The sequence below is a fragment of the Bactrocera tryoni genome, chromosome 1, assembly GCF_016617805.1.
Source record: "Bactrocera tryoni isolate S06 chromosome 1, CSIRO_BtryS06_freeze2, whole genome shotgun sequence".
Classification (NCBI taxonomy): domain Eukaryota; kingdom Metazoa; phylum Arthropoda; class Insecta; order Diptera; family Tephritidae; genus Bactrocera; species Bactrocera tryoni.
In genome coordinates this window covers 78,157,115-78,176,739 of record NC_052499.1, presented here as the reverse complement: position 1 = coordinate 78,176,739, position 19,625 = coordinate 78,157,115, and the positions used below count along the sequence as shown (strand labels likewise).

The 19,625-nt window shown below is 33.7% G+C and overlaps 2 protein-coding genes across 3 annotated transcripts; both read right to left on the bottom strand.

Moving 5' to 3' along the window:
- Positions 1-1,693: 1,693 nt before the first annotated feature.
- LOC120780744 (protein Skeletor, isoforms B/C) lies at positions 1,694-7,528 on the bottom strand. Its single transcript, XM_040113004.1, has 9 exons — positions 7,291-7,528; positions 4,427-4,500; positions 4,201-4,349; positions 3,781-4,128; positions 3,298-3,715; positions 3,105-3,240; positions 2,812-3,034; positions 2,585-2,741; positions 1,694-2,508 (listed from the first exon to the last, which is right to left on the bottom strand). Exons 1-9 carry the CDS (start codon positions 7,463-7,465, stop codon positions 2,011-2,013), a joined length of 2,178 nt encoding a protein of 725 aa, XP_039968938.1. The 5' UTR covers positions 7,466-7,528; the 3' UTR covers positions 1,694-2,010.
- A 2,551-nt stretch (positions 7,529-10,079) lies between these two features.
- LOC120777334 (protein fem-1 homolog C) lies at positions 10,080-16,415 on the bottom strand. 2 transcript variants are annotated; one of them, XM_040108580.1, is made up of 9 exons: positions 16,204-16,415; positions 15,834-16,130; positions 14,524-14,846; positions 14,228-14,408; positions 13,982-14,157; positions 13,463-13,558; positions 12,611-13,365; positions 12,392-12,517; positions 10,080-11,244 (listed from the first exon to the last, which is right to left on the bottom strand). In XM_040108580.1, the coding sequence occupies exons 2-9, from the start codon at positions 16,046-16,048 to the stop codon at positions 11,020-11,022; spliced, it is 2,097 nt and encodes a 698-aa protein (XP_039964514.1). In that variant the 5' UTR covers positions 16,049-16,130; positions 16,204-16,415; the 3' UTR covers positions 10,080-11,019. The 2 variants fall into 2 exon arrangements, with proteins under 2 accessions (XP_039964514.1, XP_039964523.1); XM_040108589.1 differs by having other exon boundaries at positions 15,834-16,415.
- Between the last annotated feature and the right edge of the window lie 3,210 nt (positions 16,416-19,625).

Sequence of the window (19,625 nt, the reverse complement as noted above, 5' to 3'; positions counted from 1 at the left end):
GAATATATAGATAGACGGACCGACAGATACGCCTAAATCCACACAGCTCATAATGTTTATGTCGCCGCCGTTTCTTTATGGGTGTCACAAACTTCGTGGCAAACTTAATATAGCCTGTTTAGGGTATAAAAACATGGAATAGGAATGAAATATTTATAAGGTCATATTATATTTGAATTATTAGTTGAAATTTGTTATATTATTGTACTTACGTGTGTTCTATATGTTACAAATTGACTCCTAACAAACTCCACGACTCCACATCAAAATTATTTTCTCTTGAATATAGCCGCCATTTACTTTTTCATTCAATATTTTTATTAATCACGGGCAATGCACATTTATATTCTTTTAAAATTTGCACATATTATAACACATTTTTACTTGTTTTACATTTGAATGAACGCAATAAGCTTTTGAGAGTGCAATTTGAAAAAATAAAAATGTCAACTAATAGCGACTTGCACTGTAACTACTCGTTACTACTTAGCTTCCTTTCACAGGATAACTTTTCAGAACGACACAATTTTTTTTAATAGAGCTCATTCATTATAGAGCATTATTTACTTACTTTTTTTCTATTACCCGCACTAAATATTCCAATTTTTATATAGAACACAAATATTTAAAATCCATTTGTTTAAGAAATATAATAAAATAATAAGTTAGTAATTAGCATCCGTATAGCTTAATGAAAGATAGAATTAGAAAGAAAACGAGAAACGGAAATAGGGTTGCAGGTGAACAAGAACATATTTATGTTTAGAGTGTAATAAAAATGGTTAAATATCATTCGGTTTTAAGTTAACTTCAACTGCTTATTTTTTACATCGAACATTTTATTGAAGATTTAATTAGTATTTTAATAATATTTATATATTACAAATAATATTAATATACTTTATGTATATCATTTAAGTGCAACCCTGCATCTGTAACCAATTTGCTTTTCGTTAGTTTCCGCTATTTTCAACTAGTTAGTTGCCAATTTAAAAGTGTTAGTTAAGAAACTTATGAAATTTGGTTTTTATAACTAAAACAGTGATAAATTATAAGAAAAAATCTTTGCTTGTTTAATTTACTCCAGTAAATTTCATATTCGTTCTAAATGTTATTAATTAAGCGTTCAATTTGTGAGTAAATGCAAATTAGTGGTTTTTGGGCGAGCTAGGAACGAAAGTGTTGATAGAAATTGTAATGGCGGAATGTCAAAAGCAGTTGAAACTAACGGGAAGTAGTTGATGTAGAAAATAAAATTAAGACTTTAGAAATTCAGAAAAATTGTCTATTCATGTTTTAGATCGCACTGTGTAACATTTTCGTTACTTTCCGCCATTGCAAACGAGTTATAACATCTGTTAAAACGCGCCAGTAATAAAATTGAATTAATTTATGGCGTAAAATAACATCGTTTAGTTTAAAAGTGTGGCTCTGCAAATAAAGTGTTTAATAAATTACTGAGTGATAGTGGCATTGTCACATTGTGAAGTATGCAAATACATACTAAATCAGTGAGACTTGCGAATACAATCGTTATAACCTTTTACAATCCTTTGGTGGAATATATTTTCCGGTAAGTTACTTTTATAAGTGTCATAAATTATACAATTACCTACTATTTATTAACAAACAGAAAAATACATATCTTTTTATATATCAATAGTTCATTTATTTACATAGAAATGCGCTAAACTACAATACATTGTGACTTTTACAATAAGACTCTGCGAAGTTTTTGAAGTATTTATACAGACTAAACGTGACTATCGGATCGGTGAATATACCTCTATGTGCATATATAAAAATATGCATTTATAATCACGCGAATATGTATGAGTTGCTGTCTTTATGCATAATGAGTGAAATTATTAAATACATTGAAATCAGTCAGTTATTTAATGTGAAAAGGCATTTAATTTTTATGTTGCACTAACTCGTTTAAGGACTGCTCTTTTCGGAGAGTTTTACATGAAGCGCAGGAGCATATTTGTGCTTTTTCTTCGTTTTCAATCATTGATCACGTATTAATTTAATGAGAATTTGCACACACAATAATAACAGTCCCAAATGACAGGGAAACGTAACGGCATTTTGTAGTGCTCCATTTCGTATATTTGTAAAACTGTCAATAATATGAATTTTCCAACCCATGTTGGCATGTGTGAAACTATTATAATATACAGTATCGGGCCATGTAATATTTGGCGTGATTTCCAAAATGGCGGGCTCTTCATTGGGACAAATACTAATTAGTGAACGATTGAATTTCTTGAAACTAGGAAAATTATCATCCAAACGACGATCATAGCTGAGCGGATATTTGGAGAGGCATAATGGACCGGCTGCAGTAGGTTTGGGGCGACCGCGGCGTGTGAATTCAACACCGGCAAGTACACGGATTTCACTTTGCTTTGCGTCGCTAAGACGATCGAAGCCGCCATGAGGTTCATCAGTTATAACCATTGGATGATAATGTTCTGGCGAATGTGGATTGTTGCCACCGCGTACCTGTTAAATATGATAATTGTTATATACTCATATATATTCTTCACTTTATAATGATTTATTTCAAAACTACAAATACCTTGAAGGCGTATGTAAGACCACGCTTCAAATACAGCTCAGGCGTCATATATCCGTTAATGTACCAAGCAAGACCGCTAGACACGTGTCCAGTAATACCTTGGTAGCCACGCAGACCGCCCGAGGGTCCAAGATATGCATTAAAAGTGCGCAGGGTACTGAAAGTGTACAAAGAAAATAGCACCAAAATATTTTTTACAATATACACAGTTACAATGTGGTACTCACGGATCATGTAAGCGCACACGTTCCCATATCTGTATGGGTGTCTCGGGTGCCCTTGTAAAGCTAAAACAGTCATTTATCGGCTCGGTTGTATTGAAATCGATGAGTATATCACTTTTGGGATATACAAAATGAAATGCCGGTTCCGAATTAGAGTCCAATTCTCCCAAGGCCCACACCACATAATTACTTTTGTCTAGACGTATTTCTTTATCACCCGGATCCGCTAATAATAAATTGTAAATTTTAAATTTTTTAATTTTAAACACATCATATCATAACTGGCGAGTACTCACATGATATCAGAGTTCGCCGAAAAGTAATTGTATTTATACCGTCCTTACGGCTATAAGTATTAAGCTGAAAACTGTCCAAACCGCCGACTACATCATCACGACAAACGCCCTTATTTTGACCCAACACTTGCACGCACTAAAATGTCAAATTAATGAATATAATTTTTGTATTATCATTACATTACTCTATTACCGGCGCCAAGGAAGTAATATTGTAGTCTGCGGAATAGCCGCGTATATCGTCGATATATGCCACAACCACATCGGCGCCAATCATTTGACTTGAGGTGTCTGAACCGGATATACCAAAGGACATGTAATCATTCTTTTCCACCTGACCGGATAGCTGTAATGTTATTTGTGGGCCAAATACCTCCCAGGAGACTTGCAAATTCTTATGCAATTGCCGACAATTTGGCAGCGAGAATTCATAGGGCGTTATCTTCACTAACGATGGTGGTACATTTAGGTTGTCGGCTATTAAAACATGTCCGAAATTCTCATTATCTGCTAAATCGTATATGCTAATCCAATCGATGTCAAAAATCGTCTTATCACCGGGTAACTCTAGCGTGATAGTCTCTTTCTCATATTTCCGTATCGGATCCAAGCTACATAAAATATAGACAAGTTTTTAGTCGATTATGTAATATCACATTTTACTACAAATACTCACTATCCCATTTCGTCGGGTATCTTGCTGCCACGACTAGACGGTTGTGCACCCACACCGGCCCAAAAGAACGTACGCTTACCCAGTCCATCGTAAGTGAAATCTTTAATGCGTATCGTCTTAGAGTCGAGCATCTCGAGAGCACTGCTGCTGACATTGTGACTGCGGCGTGAGAAAGTACCGCCCGCTTGTGCACGTGGCGGTTCGAATTCTTCCGGTATATAAACATCTCCGAAGTTATTCTGATTGTTCAGATCGTAGACGGCTAACCATTTAATTTCGGTTATTTTCTTTCGATCGGGCAGTGATAGCGTGAAATCCTTGTTATGATAACGATCTAGTATGTTAGTTCTGCAAATATTTAAAAAACAAATAAATTAAATTGTAACAGTGCTTAGGCTTATTGATCCATTTAATACATACTTGCCGAATTCATCTGGCACAATGAAACCCTGTGGACCGGGACGATTGGAAGCGCCAGCCCAAAAGAATGTATCAGCGCCATTGCCATCGTAATTGAAACCGATTATGAGAAAGGTGTACTCATTAACGGCATACACATCGCCTGATACCTTGAAAGTTTAAAGTGAATAATTTTAATGAAAGATTGTACAGTTGTGTGAAGCGTTTTTTTTTTCATTTCACTCACCTGGTGATGATATGAATTAATTTTGCCTAAATATTTTCCACGGTATGGACCATCCTCTTCATCTTCAATGGCCACTGAAAATTTAATAATTTGTATAAATAATAGCTATATATTTCTAATATTTATGTATTTTTAGTATATTTCAAAATTATTTTATTGATTTGCCGTCACTTTCCAATATCATCCTAAATGTAGGCAACATATTTTATAAGTATTCGAAATAGTACTGAAAGTTTACCAAATGGTGGCTTTTAAAAAATATGAATTTTACCCAAGGATTTAATCTTTTTTGCCCTCCTGAAATTCAAAAGTCCTTGGGGAGGCCGTTATATGAAGAATAAATTATTGCTCTCAGAGTAATCAAAATGATAATAAAGTTCTATCGAGCGTACATATTTGTGAAAGATTAAAGTCCACCTCCGATTTTAAAGCTGCTTTTGACAGCACGAAAAGGAGCTGCCCTTATGCCCTATTATGTGAATGAATTTAGTATCCCCGCAAAACTAAATTGGCTGTGAGACTAACGTTGAGCAATATCAAAAGCTCCGTCAGCATCGGAAAGGACCTCTCCGAGTCGTCGCATTAACGGCTTGGCTCCCACGTCATTGTTGACAGTCATAACTTCGAAATCGTAGATAATTTCTTCTATTTTGGAACCAGTATTAAAACCAAAAATAATGCCTGCAACGAAAACCAACGCAGAATAACTCTTGCCAACAGGTGATACTTCGAACCTAGTAGGAAATTAAGAAGTAAAGTCGTCTCTGGACAAACAAAGACCAAATTCTACAGAGGAAGGGGAAGACCTCCATCCCGTTGGAAAGACCAGTTGGAGAAGGACCTGGTTACACTTGGAATCTCCAATTGGCACTAAATAGCGAAAAGGAAGTACGAATGGCGCGTTCTTGTAATGTAAACTCGGCTATTAAACCGCGTAAGCGATGTCTGCGGTAAAAGAGATAAAGAATAATCGAAATGTAATTTTAAGAAAAAGCTGATTAAAAATCAACTTTAGAATGCTCTTACTCAAAAACTATTTGAGAAATCGATCTAAAATTTAATTTTGTTATTTTCATAGGCAGAACCTACAAAAATATAAAAAAAAAAAATATTTTTCTTTTTGTAAATTTCAAACAAAGTGTGCCTATTAATTATTATTCAATTAAAAGTTTTGGTAAAAAAATTTAACGCATTTCATTAATTTTTGATTACAACATTTTGGTTTAAAAATTAAATTTTCAATTCCAAAATTGGAAAATAGTTTCAAAAATTAAATTTTAAATTCCAAAATTGAAAATAATTTCGAAAATTCAATTTTCAAACCCAAATTAAATTTGAAAATCGGCATTATAAATTTGAATTTGAATTTTTAAACTCAAAATCAGTATTAAAAATTGATAAAATGCAAATAATTTACATGTAAGTTTAGCGACCACTGCTCTAGAGCTCTAACATAGCTCAAACTGGTTGAAAACACGAAGTACGTATGTAAGTACGAAAAATTTAAAATTTTGAAATTTTTTTATCCGATATTTGTGATTACAATTATTTTTTTCCATTTCGATATTTAAAATACAAAGTTTGATAATAATTTTAATAAAATTTTCGGCATTACACAAAAAAAAATGAATTTAAATGTTATTGCAAATATTTTTCAATGCATTATTTGCAACGCTTTTTGAAAAATTTTGAAACTTGTGATTAACATATTTTTTTTAATCCGAAATTTGGGATTACAATTACTTTTTACCATTCTGATATTTAGAATAAAAAATTTGAAAATTAATTTATTTAAGATATACCACACTACTATTATATTAATTAATAAAATATGTAGAAATATTGATTTCAGTAAAACATTTACGCCTACTACGAACTAAAATCATATACCCGATATTTTTAGCACATACTGTACGAAGGTGAGGAAACAAGCAAGCTGAGCGGCCTTTGTTAAAATAACAAACAAACACACACACAACTACGCCAAATATACCATTCTTTGGCATGACTCATGGCTGTTTTCTTTTTCTTTTTTTTTGGAATAAATACAGAAATAAGCGTAAAATTTTCGTATATTTGTTGGTCTCTTTTAAATTTTGGGGAAGTGCTTATACAAAATTACAAAGTCAGCGCTGCCAATTCTGAAGTAAATGCCTTTGAAATGAAAAGAGTTAAGACACAAACTTGCAAAGTGCTCATGGAAATGCATAATTAAAGTGCACTGCATTTATTTACTTCTAGCTTTGTTTTTAACAATGTCTCTATGTATTTTTTAGCATGCATACATATGTACATATACACTGCGTGTGTTTGCATGGGTTTTCTCTTTTGTTTGTAAAATTCTTATTACTGAATGCCACTTATTTACATTATTTTTCCAGCAGTTCGCAAGTTTTTTTATTTTTAATTTTTATTTTTTTAAATTTTTTTTATTTATTTAATTTTTTTATTTTTTTTTTTAATTTTTTATTATTTTTTTTTGTTTTCTTTGTTCCTAAATCTACGCGAATCTACCTAAAATATATGCATAAAAGAGTGTGCCGCATATGTATGTATGTATATACATATGTACATATGTATGTATGTAGTAGGTGCATTCGCACATGTCTGTCGAACAACTTATTCGTTCCACGCCACCAGTTTCACAGGTTTTGCTTTGAAAGTGAATTGGAATTTCGCTATTGTTACAGTTACCACACTTTCTTAGCAGCTTAGACACTAACTCTAGCGAAAATCAAATAAACACGGCCAAATGAAACTTAAATGCACAGCAGTTCACACACACACGCACACATGGCTGCTGGTTTATTTTAATCCACTTGTAATGTTTTTTGCCACTTTTCCTTTTGTTTTTGTATACTTACGGCTGCAGTGCAGCAAACACGCTGCCAGCAGTAGGACTGTCAGCCAAATTTTCTCATTTAAGCGCAAATTTCCGCGGCGATCATTCGGTTTGTCACTGCAAATTTGATGACTGCGTGGCCGCACCGCTTTGCAGTCGTCACAATTTCCGCTTTTGCGCGCTGCCAATGAACACATATCACCGCCGTAGCAAACCGCTCACTGAATTTCGTTTAAATTGGTGTTTATATTTTTGAAATTTTTCCGCTTTACTCGCAAAACCAAATTAAATAAAATAAAATAAAGGAAAACAAAATTAATTAAAATTGTTAACCACACATACTTTGAAGCTATGATTCACTTTCACATAGACACGCAACGGCATATACATACATACATATGTATGTATTAACTGCATGAGCGTTTAACGTAGCAAACACAAGGTAATACGAGTAAAGCGTTCGCTATGATCGACGCCAACACCAACACTCAAACATTGCCGCTGTCCACACGAATGCTTAGCCGCCCAACAGCGCCCAAAACCCGTGTATATAATGTAGCAATGTCAGCGACGCATGCGCGCTGCTTGGCACTGTATACGGCGTGTAGCTGTGTGCGTTCGTTTGTATATGCGTACGCAGTGTTACAGTAAAAAAAAAACGATATGCTGTCTGTGTATGTCGGTTTCACCACTGTTTTCCGTGTATTAGCGACAATGCTTTTGACTCACAACCTCGTCAATGTTTCCGCAACGACTGATTGTCCAATATTTGGGCTTTTTCACTTCAACCTGTTGAGTGCAAGAAGTCGCTGAGCGTAGGTTTGGTGAGAGCTTTCATAACATAACAAAAGTATAACATTTAACAAACGTGCTGCAGTTTACTCACCAATCCATAAATGCGTGCGCTGAACAACTAAGCGACGCGCTCAATTAAAAATAAAAAAAAATGATAAAATGATTTTTGCGTATGTGTGTTGTTATTATTGTAATTATACCTCGAACAGGGCATATTAAATTTGCCACAGCATTTTAAGAAGTTCCCAGTGGCGGCTTCACAGATTTGTCGCCTGCAGTCTTTTCAATATTGCCCTCTACTGACCGCTGAAATTCAATACATTTGATTGCAAGGCGTTTGGCAATTGTCCATGTAGAGGCGTTAAGCATTTAGTATAATGTCTGTAGCACTATATATTTGTATTTTTGTTTTGTGCTTCTTAAAATTTGCCGTCGTAGACTACATTGGCTCAGCCTGCGGTAAATCCGCCGTTGCAAGCCCCTCAGTTTTTGAGATATCGTTCTGTAACTTTGCACACGAGTTTTGCTTCTCAAGAAGCTGCTCATATGGCGTAACCGCTGATAGCGGACCACTACAGCATATAGCTGCCACACAAGCTAATCCAACAAAATCAAGTCCTTGTATGGAAAAGTTTTTTATTTGACAAGATATCTTCACGAAATTTGGCATAGATTATTGTCTAAGGCAAGGGTACAATCACAAACAATTTTTTTTAGATCGGTCTACTACAGCATACAGCCGCGATACAAACTGATCTATCAAAATCAAGCCTTTGTATAGGCAAATTTTTTATTTATTTATAATTTTATTCTGACGTAACTATAACTGTTAGACATACATATGCTGTCACGGCATTTTTTTTATAATTATCTGTTCTGCACTATCGTAGTATATTACTTTGTTGCATAATCAATAGTATTAGCAGCACATGCTATGTAAGGAATTTTTTAGATAATTTTTTCACACCTTGCATTACCTTTTTTCTCCTTTAGTAAGGATTCCTAACTTTTTTGAAAATATGATAAAGCCTATATTTACCGAAGATCGAGTATATTTTCCCAATCGAGAAAGAATTTTTCAAATCCGTCAAGTATTTTCGGAGCACATTCAATTCAAAGAATAAAGATCAAATTCTTCCTTTTATAATATTAGTATGCAGGTTTTGTCCGGAAAGTTATAATAATGAAGTTGCACACCGACTCACATCGCCTTTCTTGTGAACAGCTACCTAACCCCCTCAGACCTATTTTTGTTTTCTTGACTGAAAAGGCCCATGAAAGGCAAGCATTTTGAGACAACAGAGGGGATCCAATCAGCATGCACCTCGGCTCTCAAGGCTATTCCGAGAATGGCTTCCATAACGCCTTCAATGCTTGGAAATCTCGCTGGCAGCGCTGCATCGACGTAGAAGGAGCCTATTTTGAAAGTTGTTAAAGAATTGTAACGGTTGGTTCAATAATTTTATTTTAATCGACTCACTCCGATTACTTACCTGAAAACAAATATTTAATTAAAGGCTTTCTGCGTGCAGCAAATGGTTAGCTAGTGTTCGGTGCACAAGATTTGGCTTGTTGCTGTTGTTGTTGTTGTAGCGGCAGAAAACATTCTTCAGGTAATTACGAGGAATGCTGCTGAATTGATAATCCTTGCATGGATAAAAAAATACGACTCCGTTTCGTTAACTTATACCCGACTGTCGTGGGAACGGTCTTTTTTGGTCTTCCCTTTAGAATTAATATACCCTTAACTGTTACAGTTACAAAGTGCTACCAGCAACATACAAAACCAATTATTTTGTTGGCAAAAGAGATAAGCAATTTTGTGAAGAAATAAACATTGAAGAATACAAAATTCTTTGAAATTTTTAAGTCTCCGCTTGGTGTTCATAAACTGCAAAGTGCCAAAGTGCCAAAATAACTTCACACAATCATTTTTGTTCATCAATATTTATATTTATTTAGTTTATAAATGTATATGTATGCATGTATTTAGTATATATATTAAAAGATATATCATGTTGTACGTATGTATGTATTCTCATTTATAGTATTGTATATTAAAAGATACTGTGTATATGCATGTATGTAGTTAAGTATGTAATGTAGTATTTTTTTATACTATTTATGTAACTATTTCTTATAAGCTCATGAGAGTCAAATATCATACATATACTCGTATACATATTCATATGTATGTTTGTATAATATAACAGATTTTTATCGTATCGTATTATTCGTATGCTAAGTTCTATCGTTGAACTCAACGGATATAATTGTAAATAAATTGTTTTGTAATAAGTATTTTAGAACTCGAATTATTATATGTCAGTATGTATGTATATACTACAGTAGGGAAGTTCCACTACTTTGCGCTTACACTATTTGTTATTCAAGTTTTACATTTACAACTTAGGGGAAATTTCTGTCATTATAATTAGGAATATAACCTTGTATAATGAATATTTGTGATCAGCTTATTCATAGTATTATTCATGACTATGTTCGAAAACAATAACCGAAAATTCGATCTAAATTTTTTTTTTGGGTAACTGCAATGCAAAGTTGCACACTTATAGTTGTGTGCGCCGCTGTAGATTTTATATTGATATGATGTATTGTGGATGAGTAATTTAAAAAATAACGCAACATTAAAATATCTGTAAATTGAGGTGTAAGGAAATTCGTTACACAACGGCTTTTTAAAGTTCGTTAAACTAGTCAGTCTAAGGGATTATTGTTTTCGAACATTGAATGTGAGTTTTAGCATACTTTCTTTGATTATTTTCTTTTTTTTTTTAATTTGGTCACTTATATTTCCATATTATTGAAGTCTGTATATATGCACATTTATGGTTTGTTAATATTATTATTTTTTTTTATAATATTAGGTAGGTAAATACGTTTGAAAAATGTTTACATTCAGGCCTATGTATGCTTTTGGCATTTACGTATTTTTTCAAGGTTCATGTTGTCTGACAAATTGCTCGAGCAATTTCGGTAATTGATTGCGATAAGGGATTTTATATTTACTTATTACAGTTGCAGCCATACACTTGAGATTCATGTAATTGATTAACGGTATTGTATTGATGGGATTGCTGGCGATTAAGTTAAATGGGCGTTCGTCTGATTTATTCGGTTGATCCAAGTCCGCACCCCTTTCCAATAATAAATGTATTATCTAAAGTAAAAAAGCAATGGAAAAAGTTATTTTTACTGAAAGTGAATAGACAAGCGTAGATAGGATTTGTAAGCAAAAACAAATCATAGTAGAATAAAACCCATTGGAAAGGAAAGATAAAATAGCAAAAATTAAATGAAAAATAATTTACAGGTAATCCGTGGTAGGTCGTGGAACGGTTTAACTCAATTTCAGGCAAAAATGCAGGTTTGAATTTAGTGGGGTATTACTTTTTTTGCATTTTTTTAGAAAACTTACTATGGTGGTGAAAACATTTTTTAAACCATCGGAAAAACAAAGAAAAATGCTACCGACTTTAACCATGCTCCGTCATTCTTCGTCAAAACGACGATGTGCGTTTTTCAATTAACAGCTTTTCCTCATTTATTTTCTTCTGCTTTTCCGTACAACAACAATTAAAAATGTATATGAATTTCGTTACTTCTTGACTAAAAATTAAATAAAGAAAATAATAAAATCCATTTTGGTTTATTTTTGCTTCCGACATTTTCTATAGCGTAAATTAAGGATGACGTTGCAGGATTAAAACAAAAACGGAAATTTCGTTTACAAATTTAAGCGTTTTTCGATTTTAAATCAAAATAAAGAGGAAAAATAAATAGTTTAGATATAAAATCGATTTTAAGGCAAAATAAAAAGAAAAAAATAAATATTTTAAATAAAAAAAAATGTAAAAAAAAATTTTTAATAAAAAAAAATAATAATAAATTGTTAAAAAATAATAATAATTGTTAAAAAATAATAATAAATTGTTAAAAAAAATAATAATAAATTGTTAAAAAGAAAAAAAACCAAAAGCTGGGTTATTTGAATTTTTCGCATTAATTTTGAGGTTATGTGGGAACAACAAGAATTGTAGGTCTTTTCATTACTTGCAAAATTTGGCAAACTTTTTTCTATAGAACTCACAGTTTTGCGGGAAATCAAGATAACCCTGAAAATTTTTAAATTCAAATTCCCTTTCCAGTCCTCAGATCGCTCGTAATTGATTTTTCTTTTATGTTTTTTTTATCTTATCTATGTATTCGAATGGGTTTCAACCTTCTAAATTATTTTCACCTTTCACGACTTTCAAAGACCCGCATTAGTCTATAATAGTAAAAAATATTTTTTTCATTTTACTCACTCTATTGCTATAATTATAGGGTTGTACAGCAACATGTAAGGCCGTTGATTTGGCCTCGTTTTTAGCATTTACATTCATACCGCAATCTAGTAATAGTTTAACAACCATATCGTTGGGAAATACAATCTGCATAAGAGCAAAAATATGTAAAAATACATGAATATTTATAAATTTTCGATTATTATATTCAAATTTCAATAAGAATACGCATTAACTTACGTTTAAGTGGTTCTCATCGCTTAAGTAACCGCTCTTAATGACATTCAATCGCGACACGCACAAATGCAGCAACGTATCGTAAGTGCATGCGCTACGAACCCTTGTATGCACCAAATCGTAGACAGCATAATAGACATCTTTTCTTTTGTCAGCTTTATCCGAAGTACCAATTAAAAGGTAAATTAAATGCGCTATGCATTTTAATATGCGATCGAAATTCTCTTGCTGTTTACGATACACCGGCCGTATCTGCAACAGCTGTTGTGCCTCGGCTACGGTACCACTTAGTAGGCGGAAAACACCAATTACATCTTCGAAAACTGGCAAATGTTCATCTTTTCCCGCATCATCCTCAAATTCTTCGCCAAAGAATTCACGTATGTCTACTTCGCGATGCTCTAGCTCGACATTACGCAAATAACGTTCATGCAAATCGATCATGAGACGTACTAATGTTTGGGCGGCATAACACGTATCGAAATGTAGTATTGAGAAATGCGTAACACGCACCTCTAGCAAGAGGCGCCACAAATCGATACAGCGTTGTAGTTGCAGGGAGTCCGCATACGATGCGCCACGAAATGTTAAACGGAAGAGCATATCTTTATGCGTTAGGCCAAGTATACGCTCACATATCAACAAACTTTGAATACGCATTGCATCCACATCGGTAGCAATATTGTCGAGCTCTTCAAGTGTTGTAAACTCAATGGCATTACCATAGGCTGGACGCAGTGGCACCATTGGTAGTTTTTCTACACACAATATTATAAAGATAATTTAAAAATAAATTATTATTATTATTTTTTAATTATAATAATACTAATATATATAATGAAGGCGAATACTTACGAAGGTAGGGTGTATGTGAAGCGCGTATATGATGTGCCAATCGCCAATGAAGTATCGCCACTCTAGTTTCATTATGTTCATCCAAATATGTGGAGCCTAAAATGATAAAAAAAAATAAAAACAAAAAAAAAAAACATTCAATCGCTTAAAAAAGGTGTATACTAAACAGGAGGAAAAAATTTCTAATCCCAAACACCGTATTGAAAATAATAATAATAAAAGATTATTTTTAATAAAAAAATGTCAACATGGTTTAACACTTTTTGCCTTAATTACATTAAATCAATTTCAATTGCAGTGTTTAAGTTAGCAATATGTAAATTTTTTATCGCTTTTTATTCAAGTTTCTAACGACAAATAATTATTTATATGTATCTTATTCCATTATTTTAAATTTAAAAATATAATATCAATTTTTTTAAAAAATGTTTGGCCGTAAAAATTAAATTTTAAATTTTTTAGTCAAAATACCCGAATTTAATAAATCGCAACCCACATATTAAATATGTTTTCGCTTACCAATCAGTTCGTGAGCCTCGGCCATGCGTTTAGGTGAGTACTCTAAATGTGTTTTCAAATAATCGAAAATTTGACTTGCGCCTTTAATGCAAGCGGTGCGCATGGCATCATCACCGTAGCGACTTTTCACATATGGATCAGCTCCATGTTCCAATAATAACTTGGTAGTTTCTAATCTATTTATGTTATTCAAAATTAAAAAGAAACTCTTGTAAAAAAAGTAGTGTAAAATTCGACTTTACAAACCTATGTTCCTGTATGGCATAATGTAAGGCAGTCTTCTCTTGTATATCTTTGGCGTTGACATCAGCGCCTTTTTTCAATAAATATAAACATAATTGTGGTGATTGCACGGAATTGATCAGACATGTGCCACCGTTAATGTTGGGTTTTTGGATATCGGCGCCAGCCTCGACCAAATATTGTACTGTAGATCATAGGTATTATTTTAACAGTTGATTCAATTAAATTTAGTTTCGTAAATATTTATTTCATATTACGCTAACAAATAATTATTAAAGCAAAAGTAACGGTACACTTACCGATCTCGACATGTGTCATAAAACAAGCGCTGCGTACCGGCGTTGAACCTGAATCTGAGGTTGCATTTATATCACAGCCAATGCGTATTAAATATTTGACCATCGGCAATTTTCCAGATACTACAGCGCACCAAAGCGGCGTAACATAATGAAAGGTATGATCTTCAGGTACCTCATATAAGCCGCGCTGTTCAATATCTGCTTCACATACAGTGACTAAGTATTCCGCAATCGGCACACAACCCCGTTTGCAGGCAATAAAGAGTGGAGCGCAACCATTTCGCATTTTCTTAACGACTTCCCGACGTATGTCACGGCAGTAGCTTAAAATAAATATAAAAAAACGTTAACTTTGATTATAAAGAAACTACAATACCCTTCACAAATGCAAACATTTCCAAACATATGTATATATGCTATAGTCATTAGCACTAAACAATTTTTTAGATAATTTTAAATATTATACCGTAGTCCTAAGCAATAATTCAAGCCAAATTCCGTTAACGTATCTGATCAAATAAAAAAATTTTCCATAACACGGCTTTAATCGTTTAGTTAGAATGACAATTGTATGCTTTAGAGAAAAGGACGTTTCCATATCGATATCAGAGAATGATGGACATGGCTAAATCGACTCAGCCCGTCATTTTAAAAATTTCATAATCGTTTCTTTCTGGGTGCAACATACTTCGTATGCCTGCCACATAAAAATATATTTTAATTCTTTTAATATTAAAACTTTGTTATACGAAAAAACTTTGTTAAAAGAAAAATATTTAAAAAGAAACGCGAAATACATGAGTTTCACCTTCAATACCATTCTCAAATTCTATCGGGTGCATATTCAAATGCATCGCTGGTCTTTCACGCAGGTAAATTTATGGCATTTAAATAATTTTTGGTTTTTATTTTAAAATTACATTCAATTATCATATGCATTTTTAAACATTCAGACAACAGTATTTTGTGGCCATGCCGAACACGTGCATGTATACCCATATACACACATGTATATATTTATAAATACATATATGTATGTATGCATATATAAACCTTTTATATATAGATATACATATAAAAGTTTTACAGATATGTATGCATATGGCATTAGCAGGTATGCGAGCATATAAGAAACGTTTTCAGGGACCTTAATACACAAGATGTTTTGTTTTTTATTTCAATTAATGCAACTACAGCGAACCGTAATATTGCATTACCACCAAATATTTAACAGTTGTTAATGAAAGTGTTAGTGTTTTTTATTAATTTTATTTCAGTATTGATTATTAATTAATGTTATTTTTACGTACCTTTCAAGTTCATCGCGTATGCCTTTTGTTAAATTCGAGTCTTCCTTACACCGTTTACATTCCTCTATTAAGTCATAGTTTAGTTTAGTGATTTTCCTCTGCATGCTGGGTACAATAAACGATAGCCATCCATTAACTCGGTCCACAGTATTTCCATCAGTCTTCGAATTTTGTCCCGTGGTGGCGCGTTCCGAATTCGCACTACCACTACTCATTACTGCGCCTAGTTTTCGGCCTCCAGCTGTTTCGTCTTTAAATAACCTCTATTTTTTGTATATTTTATCGTTGGTGTAATTTCTGTTTCCACATCCAGAATTAATAAAAGGTATCTATATTTTTGTACACTCTTCCTTCAGTAAAATCAATTTACCTTTTTTTCCTTCTCCTTACTTATACTTGAAATTTTAAGTTTCTATAAGCTAATATTTGTTTTACTCGTATGCTTTCAAACTATTGCGCACTTTTTATGTTTAGGTTGCAAAACTCACTTCAATACTTTTAAATTTATGGTGTAAATAAAAATAGAATTGTTAAATTATTCGAGAGAAAAAATCGTTTGTTTTGCTTTTGTCTCGCAATGAATACAAGTAAACTGAAAGTGCTACCAGCAAACTTTGTTCATTACAAATATGTAGGAAGATGCCACTATGGTATATGCTGTGATGGATGCCATATAAAATAAATACTAAATACAGGGTTGCTACAACTATTCATTTTTTGGTCTGTGTGCCAACCTGTAGCATTCTTTCTTGTGTTGAGTTGGGGTGAAAAAAAATTTATTAACAATTTAAACAAATTTTTCATTTTACTGTGTTAAATGGAAAGTAAAGCTTTGACATTTGAAGTTCCAAACTAACGTAATTATGTAAACTTAATCGTTTCAGCAAAAAAGTGTATAAGCATAGATAGTTTGCGATAGATAGTTCGCCATAGATTGCAGGAAAACTATCTAAACAGACGAATTGCACGGAGCAAAGCGAACGTACCATAGAAGAACATGAAAATAAAACTATTTTTTTGCGAAGGATCACCAGCGAAAGGACTCAAAATTCTGGGATCTAGTGAATAGGAGTGATGCTAGATGCAATGTCAGGCAACCACCATTACAAGAGTAATACTGTAAAGCATTTTGAAATATCAGTCATTGCATAGAGCCGCCAAATTGTCAATTTTTGTTTCATTTCATTCGGATAAGATCACTTGTTCATGTTGAAGCAAAATGACTGGCAGTATTTGCAGGGACATTTTAACAGAACATTTGAGTGGAAATTACGCCGTTATTTTACCACTGGGTTTGATTTTTCAACAAGCTGATGACTTTTTGTTTTTTTTTTGTTGCAGGTGGCTAAGAAGTTAGAGAATTTTCGGGTCATAGAAGTTTTCATTAAAACATATAATTTATCAAAAAGTTGTATTTATTTTTTGCACAAAGTAATTCTAATCTGTTGAATTCCAAGTCAGTTGCATTAATAAACGTATTTAAATAGGAATTTAACATCGCAAAGGGATGCTAACTAATTCTGTCAGAGTTGCTACTTATTTCCGTTTAGTTTGTTGGTTTGATTTCCGCTAAATTAAGCTAACTGCTGCATTTTTATTCAAGCTTCCTTCATTCACAATGACAGTAGCTCTTGAGACAACCTATGCTAAAGGTTACCATATCTCTCAAAGATTTTAAAACAGTTTTACTATTGTGAATGGCTCAATTTACACATATCAGTCCAAAAGGCTTTTTTTTGTTTTTTAAAACAAAACTGCTTAAATGGTAGATATACATATAAGGTGTTATTATAAAACCAAGGGATTACTAAAATTGTATGAGTACGGAGACAAGCAGTCAGGTTGACTCAAATTAAATACTATAAGGACGTGCTATCTATTTGATACCCTAATAAATAATAACAGTATAATGTATATTAGCAAGTGAAGTTAGTTCTTGCTCCACCTGGTCTTTCCAACGTAGTGGAGTTCTTCTTCTTTCTCTGCCTCCCAAGGCGGGTATTGCGTATAATACTTTCAGAGATGGAATGTTTTCGTCCATTCGGAGGACATGACCTAGCCATCGTGGCCGTTGTCTTTGAACAAATAGACGAAAATATCTACGACTTCGAACTTCTGACAGTTAACAGTGACGTGGGAACCAAGTCTATTGCGACGACTGTTTGTTTGATGACAGGGGATATTTTGTCTTGCTCTCGGTCACTACCAGACTCATTTCGCTTCGCTTCCTTATCCATTCTGGAGAAAGCAGAAATAACGGCGAGGTTGTTGAGGCCAATGATATCAATATCATCGGCGTACGCCAGCAGCTATACACTTTTGTAGAAATTTCTTCAAATGCGTCTCGCTTCCCCCTTCAACTGTCGGTATCTATCCCATCTCGCGCGTCTTATGACCGATTGTAACGTTGCGAGGTAGGCAGTCTGCTTTCTCCTAATTATGTCACGGCACTTCTCATCGTCCCAGTTGTTCTTTTGCCCTTTCCGAAAACCAATTATTTTGTTTGCAGCTGTATGTAAGGGGCTTGAAATGCCATCCCACCGTTCAGTTATACCGAGTTGCTGATGAGTGCTCTCAGAGAGCAGGAGTCAAAGTCGAGTAGAAAATCGTTCGGCTGTCTGTTGTAATTGCAGCTTTTCAACGTCGAACCTTTCTTTTGTTTATCTTGGCTGCAACAAGATGATGGTCCGAGTCAATGTCTAGAAACCTTAGAGGTGTCTTCCGTGTATCACAACATCATCGATCTGCTTGGTGGCTTTTCGATCCGTAGATAGCCAGGTAGCTTGATTTTTTTTATTTTTTCTTATGCTGGAATCTAGTACTACAGATATCCATTTTTTGGGCCCCGACGAATTCGATCATCCTCAACCGATTTGTGGATGTTTCTACGTGGAGGCTGAATTTACCGACTGTTGTGCTAAATATACCTTATTTGCCCACCTTGGCGTTAAAGTCGCCAAGCACGATTTTGATATCGTGGAGGGGGCAGTTCCATAGGTGCGCTCCAAACGCTCATAGAAGGCATCTTTAAACAAAAAGAAATATATGTTTTACGTCTCACCAAGCCATTAAGCCGAAAATTGGTCATCCACATAAAATTTCTTCTAAAGTTAAGCCTTACAACAGACGAGTTGTATATAAAAACTTAAAAATACAGACGTAGAAATTCGTAATAATTCATAATACAATAATACAATATTAAAGTGCTTTATGGAGCTGTTCGAAACATTTTTAGAGAAAAATCGTACTCGGATAACCCCTATTTACAAGTGATGTTAACAAAACAACGACTCTACTTCAAAGTACTGGTGTACCGACAAATACAGGAAATTATGGGCCAAAGGAAAGTTTTAGTGATGAAAACATGTTTAACTTATTCAGTTGTGATGACAAACAAACAATACGATTTCGCGAAACGAACGAAGAGCTTCTATGGAAAACTTTATTACAGTTTTGAAAAAACTGCAGTGGTTCAGACAAGGTATGGAGATGCATACCGCCGAATGAAGTTGGGAATCTGGACTTTGTCGTATATACACCCTTGTGTTCGTTTGGACCTTCCGACAAGCAATTTGCAAAGTTTCGCCATCAATTTGGGGCTTGATAGCGTCTGGTATTTCCAACAGGATAATAACCTAAAGCACACATTCTATAATGTCAAGGAGGTTTTGCTTTATAATGCACCGAAGCAGTTCCATTCGCCCCACACTATCACCGGAACTTAAACCGACAGATCATTTGGTGGACGAATTAAAAACACAGGAAACTAAAGAATGTTTTGGTGCATAAGTG